The following is a 10304-nucleotide window of genomic DNA, read 5'->3' on the forward strand; positions in this document are numbered from 1 at the left end:
CTCACAAAAGACCTACTAAAAAATTGGATAACTATAAAATTTTGAACAATAGTGTAAAATTCATTTTTATTCGATTTATTTAAAATTCATTAATTAATGGAAAAATAGAAATAAAAAAAAGTAAATTTCATTATTCTTTTATTTAATTTAAATTTCATTAAAGATATATTTTTTTTAAAAAATATTTATTTTAAATTTCATTAACTAATAGATGAAAAACAAATAAAAAATAATAGATGAAAAACAAATAAAGAAGAAACATGTATTAATGATTATTATTAAATAAAGATAAAGATATTCACGTAATATATTAGATAGATTAGATATTAGATATATTATTAGATAAAAGCACTTCTGACCACAAGCAAGAGAATGTAATGGCATAATGAACATCACTTGAAACCACCTTTGACAAATTATTTGAGTGGCTATTAATGAGTGCTTTTTAGTTATTATTTATATCTTAGGCTTGGTTTTAAATTCATTATTACATTTCATATTATCTTTTTTAATTTAAAATTTTCTACCATTACACTATAAATACATACAAAAAATGTTTTTCTTCCTACGATTATATTATTAATATATATGAGGAAAAAAAATTTAAAATTAAGTCGTCCAAGGTTTAGGCCGAATGCCTTCTCTTTAACAATAGTAATTACGAAAATTAGGGATGAGCAAAATTTAAGTTAGATCGGATAAAAAAATGACTAATGGATAAATAAAATGAGAGAAAAATTTTAAAATATCGAAAATTAATAATGAAAAATCACGAGCACCCGAAGATCAAATAATAATAAATGTCCAAACCATACAATCTCAATTACACCAATACAAAACTGTCGGCTAACTCCACAGAGCCATTACTATTTTTTTTTTCTGAAAAAAGATATTTTTTTTTAAAAAAAAAAGGAAAAAGAAATTTTCATGGGGGAAAAAATAATAAATGCCAATCGTATACTGTACATGAAAAGGTAAAAAAACTTCATCTTTCAAATAGTAACACAACCGATGCAAAGAAATAATTTAATGCTGGAGTTGAAAGACTCGATCAAGAAGCAGAGACGCTCCTCAGTAAAGCTTTATTCTAGTCTGGATAGAACTTCGACAAATCGGGCACAGTTCAAGGTCTATTCCACACTCGCAGCACGTCTGGAAAAAGAACGAAACAAATTGTCTCAAGTTAACTTAAATATTTTTCGCGCCGACACGTTAAGGCTGCTCATTTTCCTCCAACATAAGATATATGTTCTACTTTTAAATTTATGGTGTCTGTACATTATAAGGCTTAACGCTTGACCTAATATTTTGATACGCTTTACGCTTTTTAGAATCTTGCTTATAAGTGTAGAAGTACCTGATGTCCACAACCGAAAGCCATATCTTTTGAGTTGCTTAGGCAAATAGGACAAATCTGTTCAGCAAAGAAACAACAATTGGTTATGTTCTTTTTTTATATTGACCATAGGAAGAGAAAACTTGCACATGATCTAGCAAGTGCTCATTAACAGAATCTAACGAGGCATACTGAGCTATACCTGGTTTTCAGATGTAGAGCTCGGGGCTAAAGGAACCTTACTGCCAAAAACATGATTCTGGTTCTAATATGAATTTGTGATTTCTTGAAAACTGGTGGCACGAGAGGGTATTGAATGGCTACCAGAGGCTGCACCGTAGACACGAGGTGGAAGAGCAATTCTGTGAGGCGTATTTCCTCTCTGTCTACTACAACACCCCAAAAATGTAAGATCAGTAGTTAATTCACCCACGCGTGTTGTTTGTGGATGCGTCACATATAAATATGATCAGAAAGAACCAAGCGAAGGAATCGTTACCCCAACAAGTTGAGCTCCATAGTTGCTTTATATTGAGATGGAATTTCCATCAATGCTGAAAGAGCAAATTCAGTCTCTTTCCGAGATTGGTGCACATTTTTGGACATAATTTCTGTAAAATTGACAAACTGGATAACAACAGTAATACGTTAGTGACACAAACTAATAATATGCAAATTCAGATTAGATGCAAGCCACAAACCTGGAAATTATCAAAATCCCGAGCAGGGATGTTGTCATCGAATTCCTTCATCATGTCCCAAGGTCCGTCTCCAACTCCAACCAAAACGATAGACAAAGGCAATTTGCTGCAAACATTAAAAATTTCACCCAAAAGAACACATATAAATAAAACTTGGGAAATGTTTCTAGAAAGTTGAAGTTACCTCGCTTGTGAAATTGCTTCTACAGTTCTCTGCTCCTGAGGACTTAACTGACCACCTTCCGTATCAACACTTCTGGTAACCTACCATAAAGAACAATATTCATAAACGTGACATTCGTCAACTGAATCTCTTGATAAAGATCTCAGAAACATTGTTGATTGTATATACCTGTCCATCCGCAATAATCAGTAAAACATGATATTGGCCTCCACTTTGCTCAACAATAGTCATGGCCATTTCAATAATGGGTGCGAATGATGTTGGACCTGCAGTAAAGTGATAGAGTCCAAGCTAAAACATTCAATTCATCGACAGATACTAATCTTGACTAAAAATATACGCTGTGTTACCTGAGAGTTTCAAATTTGGAACAATCTCTTTATACCGGCTTAAAACTTCCTCAAATCCATTGCAAGGTCTCCCGTCTGGGTAGAAACCGAAAACATCTCGATCATGGGTTGATGCTGCCAAGATTAATCAGAAGATATGGATTATATTTTTTAAAACTATAACTCGTGGAGGGTGGGCACAAGCACTCGTCGTATACAGGGAAAAATGGAAAGTATATAGTGTGATACCATCTCCAAATCCGAAACAGGGAATCAAGTTGTCATCATCAAAAGCAGCCAAGGTTTTTCCGATAATAAATATTGCTTGTTCATAGGGATTCAAACCACTTCCAATATGATGCAAGCTTCGACCATGATATGACCTCTTGCCTAAATATTCGACCGAGCTCAGCATATTTTTACAGAAAGTTTAGTAACTAAGAGATTTAAATGGCATAGATGAAATAACTGAACCTGTCCACTCGTTGCTCTTAGTAAAATCGATTCCAACAATTAGGTTGGAAGACTCGAGGCCAGCATGTGCAAGAGCTTCAGTCACCTGAAAGAAATATACTTCATATTAGAAACATTTAATGAAAAATTAAGCATTCAAATGGCTCAATAGAAAACTAAATGAGATAAAGCTTATGAATGTTTTATGTACAGATATTTACGCAGGCGCGTACCTCCTCTAACGAATTATAGTTATCGGCGATCCTTGAATACCTCCTCTCGAACTTCTTCTGTGGTGCGTGCAATTGAGATGGAGTGGCATGACCTTGAGTCGGGGCATAGTGATGATTCGGTGTCACATGCCCATGCTCTTCTGGATAAGGATACTGCACAGGGTAATTTCGAGCATATTGCGAATGCGACGCTTGTGGAGAGGAACTAAACGAAGATCGCCTCCAACTTCCCATATCCCTAGGACTTGAGCTTTTATTTCCCATTATAAAAAAAACCTCGAATCTCTTAAGACCAAACTCCCCGGACTCTTGCGGTACGGCGAGTCAAAGAAACAGTCCTATATATCAATTATACGAGAGGCCAACACAGAATAAAGGGATCCAGAAACCACCAGTTTTTTCCTCTGTTATGCTCAGGGAAAGAACAAAAGTTGCTATATAACTTTCGAATGCCTAGCGATCTTGATTGACCATGCAATAAAATTCTACCACCTCTATGAATATTTATATGAAAAGAAAATTCAATGACCTCTAGATTGTTATAATGGCGGCGCCAATGAATTTTAAAACTCGAACCGACTTCTGAAATATGAACAAACTTACAGATAAAACAAGAAATACATCAAAACACGAATCCTCGAAATATTTATTACGTCCGTGTGGAAACGGGTATAACAGAGAATCTCCACGGGAGGACGCGTGAATTGAATGAAAACTTGGGCTTTAAGAAAAACCCAGATTTCGGGTCAAAACCCATAACTATCATTCAACGGCTGCCGGCTATGATCTTATATAATGGCTGTAATTAACCAATCAACAGAATTAACAGCCATGCAAAGTTGGGATGAAATTCTTAACAAAAACACGCCTTTATATATGCCCTGCAGCATTTCTTTCCCAGTAGTTGCAGGGCTTTAGTGGAAGATCCCACCGTTTGGAGGAAGACTGCAATAGGGGAAAAAAGGGCTAAAATTCGAAGAAACCTTCAGCATTATGGATGATTTATTACGTTCTTGTTGATTGAGCACTTTAATAAAAGCCTTAAATTAAATGTAGAAATTTCTCCCTAGACTATAGAACAAGTCAAGGGGCGGCAATTAGTGATGAAATTTCCAATAGAACCCACCAACCAATTCCTAGCTAACCATTGACTCTCGCTCAATTGTTCTGTGCCGGGGGATCGGCCTGTCTGTTAGAAAAAGGGTTTGCCGAATCGAACGTAGATTTGATTAATCTCGCAGCATATCGCAAAAATCGTCTCTAGCGATGATTCGGTTAAGCGGGATCTGAAAATTTCAAAGATTTTGAGAGATATATGCGTCACTTGACACAAAGATCACTTTTTTTAAAAAAACAAATCTTGATTCTGTTTCGGGTTTCCTGTTCTTGAAGAGTTTTTCTTGTTTTTATCCTGGCTTTGTTAATTATAATTTTCATTTAAGATAGTAAATTAGCAAATCTTGAATGGCGCTGCCCTATGTCAATGAATCTATCAACTCATTCTCCTCGGGTCGGTTCAATAAAAAAACTGGATTTAAAATTTAAATTTATGGATTTGGTTCAACAAAAAATTGAGTTGGAATTTAAATCAATTTAAAATTCACAAAAACTTTTATAATATGATTTCGTGACTCAAATTTGTGAGACAGATTTTTTATTTGGGTCATCTATAAAGAATTACTTTTTATGCTAAAAAATATTACTAAATATAGACAGAGTTGACCCGTCTCACGAATAAAGATCTGTGATACCGTCTCGCAAGTGACATACCATTTAAACTTTTGGTAAAAGTTGAAAATGTTATTTCACATTTAAAAAATTATTACCAGGTATTAAAAAATTATTTGCTACTATTTTTAAATACCTTTCTAACAATAACATTTGTATAAAGACACACATTTGTTTATTATATAAAACACAGACGACAAAATCATTTTTTAAATATTCGTAGACAAACCGTAGTTTTATTAAATTTTGTTTAAATGGAATATGTTAAAAAAATATTTTGCCAAACTTTGATAAATCAGGCTTTTGGTATTAAAAAGAATGGAGTTTTCAAAAGGAAGAAATAATTTATAGAATTAGATATATCACTCAATAATAAAGACAAAAAACTTGTGTGAAACAGTTTCACGGATCGTATTTTATGATACGGATCTATTATTTGGGTCATCCATGAAAAAGTATTACTTTTTATGCTAAGAGTATTACTTTTTATTGTGAATATTTATAGGGTTGACCCGTCTCACATATAAAGATTTGTGAGGCCGTATTACAAGAGACATCCTCTTGAATAAAATAACACACATATATGCCCTGCAGCCGTTGCAAAGTTGGGATGAAATTCTTGACAATAAAATAACACAACATATACCATTTTTCTTGAGTCTCATAAAAAACCATGAGCTGTCATTTTATAAAAATATCGATTCTGATCTTTAATTATGTATTATGACAACACCAAACTAGATAAAGCTTAATCAAAGTAAGCAACCGCGTTTCTTTTTATGGTCTATAATCATAATGAATTTGGAAATTTTGTAAGAATGAATGAATTTAACCTATAATTTGGATTAGTAGGGTTTTTGTAAAACGATCTCACGGAATTTTATGCATGAAACGGTTCAACTATACTCATATTTATAATAATCGGTGATACTTTTGACATAAGAGAATGATATAAATAAGAGATCCGTCTCAAATCCATCAAATCAAACATGATCCATATAAATTATTTTTCCAAAAATTAAACTGGATTATTTCACAAGATTTAGTTATCCATCTTTTTCCCCATATGACAGAATTTACCACTAATCCCTACGTAATCATTAAAATCATGATGACGTACGAACGGTGATGCTGAGTAATTCCTTGCCCATATTTTACAAAAGCAACAAAAAAGTTATGCTCGTGTTAATGATTGGAGAAAATATTAAAAGACTTTTACATGCGAAAAATGTTCTTGGTCTCACTTGTGTGGTGGGTTTAGGTAAATTTTCTTCGTTCATATTGGATAAAAATTATATAGATTAGTTATCGTGCCACATGTGATATATGTGTATAAACTTGACCGTGTAACGTTTATTTGTGGCAACAACCATGAACTCTCATTTATTTCATATAATATAATAGACAATGACGTGGGCCGGGTAAATTGAGTGAGCTGGATGGACGATCTACTAGGCCCGGTGGATTCTTCTCGGCCACTCGATAGGTCCTACGGATGGTACTCGGGCAGAAGAATATGCACACTTTAAGAAAAACGTTAGCAGGATGTCAGAAAGTTTTTCGACGTAGCTATTTCGACGCTCAAATCATTCAGGAAAAATTAAGTGAATAGTCTATCTATAGATTAAGTAAACATGAATATTTATAGGAAGAAAAGTAATGATAATCTTGTTTTCAGTTTCCGGTTACTACTCATAGCAAGATGGTTGTCCATGCCCTGTCTTCTGCCATTGACAGACTATATCAACTCATACTATCTCTAGTCTAGTCACTTCATCTCGACGGGAGCTGAATGACATGCCAATGACTTTGAAGCATGGTATCCCATATCTGTTGGCCCAAAATGATACATCTATTGAGGTGCTTGGTCAATAATTATTGTGCGAGGATGCAGACAAGATCATTGACCCTCTAAGTTACACTGCCCGGACTAATCCAGGAGCCCGAGCTTACTCGATCGTGTGTTAGCTCTTAGCTATCTCTGCGAACTTAAGGATGGCTTTCTCAGAAGAGCACTTCCTTCAGCCAGGCTGATCCCTTCCCTAGCTCCCCCTTGCTCTTGGTCGTGCTCTAATGCCCGAGTCCCAAGATGGTCCGTGTTCTTTCCCCTTCCCAGGGTATCAGACAATAACAACAACTCATATTCAAGAACACTTTTTGTAGGCAAATTCAAAAACAGAGGTGAAATCCATAGCCTCGTAGAACAATATTACTAACACCAAGGCAAACCATACAAAATAAAACTCAAAACGAAAACAAGGGGAGATTCAAGATTGTATAATGATTTAACCAGAAATGTCGATGGCCTTAACGGCTTCACCTCGTGCTTCTTCACTCCTTCCTTTGGCACAGTCAGAGTCAGCACACCGTCCTCAATCGTCGCCTTGATTCACCGACCTTTCTGGTAGCCTGAACTACCGTAGGAGCTTCCCCTCGCTCCTCGCCACACGGTGCATCTTGTCGTTATTATCCTCTTTTTCGCACCTCCTCTCTCCGCTGATTTGGAGCACCCTTTCTTACTCAACCTCCATTTTCGCCTCCTCCTTCTTCAGCCTCGGAAGATCATCCTTGAACATGTACGCCTCCAGGGTCTCTTTCCATTAGATGCGAGCACTAACGAACCTTGAGATATTTGGGAAAAAAAATTAACAAAAACATATACAAAATGTGAATTGGAATTTGAGAGAGTTTTGTGGTTGAAAAAACTGACTTGTTGTTTGTAAGAGTGGAAGTCGACATATTGTTGTGTTGGGGGACGACGGTTTTCGAAGATGAAATGTAGGCAAAGAAATCGGATGGAGATATTGGGGGAGATATCTGGACTATTTTGCCCAACAATCATGGGAACCCAAGTTTATTTGTTGAGGGAAGAAATGTAAAATTTTATTGGTGTTATTAAGTCTTATTGGTGTTATTAAGTCAGACTACAAAAAAAATTATATGATTTATATATATATATATATAGGGAAAAACGTAAAAAAAAAATGTGTGTTATTAAGTGAGAGTAAAAAAAATTTATATGATGCGGAAGCTTTATAGAATTGTAGATATATATGTGTGTATTAGGATAGGTGGAATATTTAGAAAGACGTTCAATAAACACTCCAAAATTTTTCTTTCTTTTGTTTCTGAAATATGTGTTTCAAACATTTTAGGAGTCATACGCTAATCTCAATCTTTAAAAGTGCAGCGGACTACTTAAAAGTGCGGAAACAATCAACAACACTGGATGAAACTTAAAAACAGTATAAGGTAAAATAACACAAGGTTTGTTTATCAAAATTCGAAGGGCAAAACCCTTTTAAGTCTTATTTTCTTCTGTTTTCAGAATGTATCACTAAAAGACTTTGATTAATACACACTTGTACAAACCCAATTTAGTAGGACTTACCTTTACCTACTGAAACTCTTAATATTACAACTCAAAACTTAATGAATATTGATTATGGGAAAGACAATTTCCTTAGATTATAAATACTTCACACTTTTCAGTAGGTAAATACAGTGAAAGAGTATGAGAACAAATGATAGCACAAATGATTTTCTGAATTTGATAGAACTTTAAAGCGTGTGCTGGTTTTTTAGACTTTCACTATAATAATCTAGAAGATGTGAGTGATTTCACAAGTTCACAAAGGGTCAGTGTATTTAAACGCATTATGAAGCATTTTTATAGACCATATCCAACGTTTGAATGAGAAAAACTCTTGTTTCTGCTATGAGTACCCGAATCCAAGAATAGACTTATTATTTGTTTTTGTACTGATGGATCGGTTCGAACACCAGCAAGGGTATTTCAAACACAATATTCTCAATGAGCTGCAATAGCTCGTGTTCTAAGAATGTAAACACCGATGAATTAAATCGGGTTTAGTTTTAAACCAAGCGAAAAATACTCGAAATAATAGTTCGTTAAGAAAGCTGATCAGTTGAAAGCTTTTAGCTTGTGTAAACTGAATAACTGAAATAAGAGGAATCCGTTCTTGCTTGTATCAGTTCAGTTATGGTGAGAACTGAACTGATATCAGCTTGAACTAATCAAATCAGTTTTAAAATAATAGTTAAACAGTTAAAGACACAAGATATGTTTAAGGATGTTCGGAGACTTCAACTGCTTCTATGTCACCCCTTCTACCTCGCGGGTAGGATACACTAACAGATTAAAGGTCGTACCTCTTAGTCACCACATTGTTTAATATCTCACGTGCAAAGACTACATACACAAGTTTAACGTCTTTGTGCGAAGACCACATACACAAGTTTATTGTCTTTCTGCAAGACTCACTCAGCTTTTGAACAAGCTCAATTCGCTGTTTATATGTGAGTGATTGTGTGTGCATGTGTGAGAATTTATTTATGAATACAACACGAAAGTGTTCTCACACACTGAGGGAATTGTGCTTCTAATCTAAGCTGATAACACATTGAAGTGTTCCCTCAAATCTGGGTTGGTTGCTTCTTGTAAGCTGATATGCATTATGTGTGCCCTCTCTTATCTGTGTTCATCCGCATACACACCTAGTTTTTTGTTGATGATCTTGATCTTGTATATATAGGGGAAATGTAACCGTACATCAATACTCATCAAATATGTTCATTGCAGTTTGAATCCGTTCCTAGAAGTTTGTGTCTTGTACTTTCTGACATTCATTCTGGAACGGTTGACTTTAAGCTCTGCTGCAACGTTCATTATTGTCCTTTGATCGGAAAATTTCTTTTATACCCTTGTGCAAAGTTGGATTCCACTTAGATAAGCTTGTCTTGTTCTGCAAACTGATTGGCTCCTAACTGATGCTGTGAACTGGTTAGTTGAATTGGTCTTGAACTGGTCTGATGAATTCAGTTGGCTCGTCAGCTGAACTGATTTCACTGAATCAGTTGAACTAGTCAGCTGGGCTTTTCATCAGTTGAACTCTTCATCAGCTAGCCGGACTTCTGAAGGTCTTCTGCTGAACTACCTATCAGATGAACAATCAGTTGAACTGATCTTTGATATTTCATTTGGATTGGTTCAGTTTGGGCAATCAGTTGGCACTTTCAGTTTACGTCTTGATAGCTTCAGTTTTGGCTCGGTAACTGATCAGTTCGAAACTTGATCAGTTTCAGCTTTATGCGCACCCAGGTAAATTTGTTATTAACAAAACTACAAGTTTTGTTAACATCAAAATCTAGATTGCGAACATGAAATATTCCAACATATACCCAAATCGGTATTGAGCAATATATGACTTTTACCGTCCATTTAACGACTTTAAATAATATGTACTATTGTACAGAACGACTATAATAAATAGAGACTTCCTCTGATAGATAATACAAACTGAAACGGATGTCACTAGA

At 35.0% G+C, this 10304-nt stretch overlaps 1 protein-coding gene across 1 annotated transcript; it reads right to left on the reverse strand.

Annotated features, from left to right (window-relative positions):
- Positions 1-825: 825 nt before the first annotated feature.
- Positions 826-4587, reverse strand: LOC140986673 (E3 ubiquitin-protein ligase RGLG2-like). Its single transcript, XM_073454986.1, has 11 exons — positions 3237-4587; positions 3025-3109; positions 2800-2940; positions 2572-2685; positions 2390-2487; positions 2222-2301; positions 2038-2143; positions 1836-1963; positions 1539-1725; positions 1358-1414; positions 826-1152 (listed from the first exon to the last, which is right to left on the reverse strand). The coding sequence occupies exons 1-9, from the start codon at positions 3498-3500 to the stop codon at positions 1602-1604; spliced, it is 1140 nt and encodes a 379-aa protein (XP_073311087.1). The 5' UTR covers positions 3501-4587; the 3' UTR covers positions 826-1152; positions 1358-1414; positions 1539-1601.
- Between the last annotated feature and the right edge of the window lie 5717 nt (positions 4588-10304).

Source organism: Primulina huaijiensis, chromosome 10 (genome assembly GCF_012295235.1).
Source record: "Primulina huaijiensis isolate GDHJ02 chromosome 10, ASM1229523v2, whole genome shotgun sequence".
Lineage (NCBI taxonomy): Eukaryota > Viridiplantae > Streptophyta > Magnoliopsida > Lamiales > Gesneriaceae > Primulina > Primulina huaijiensis.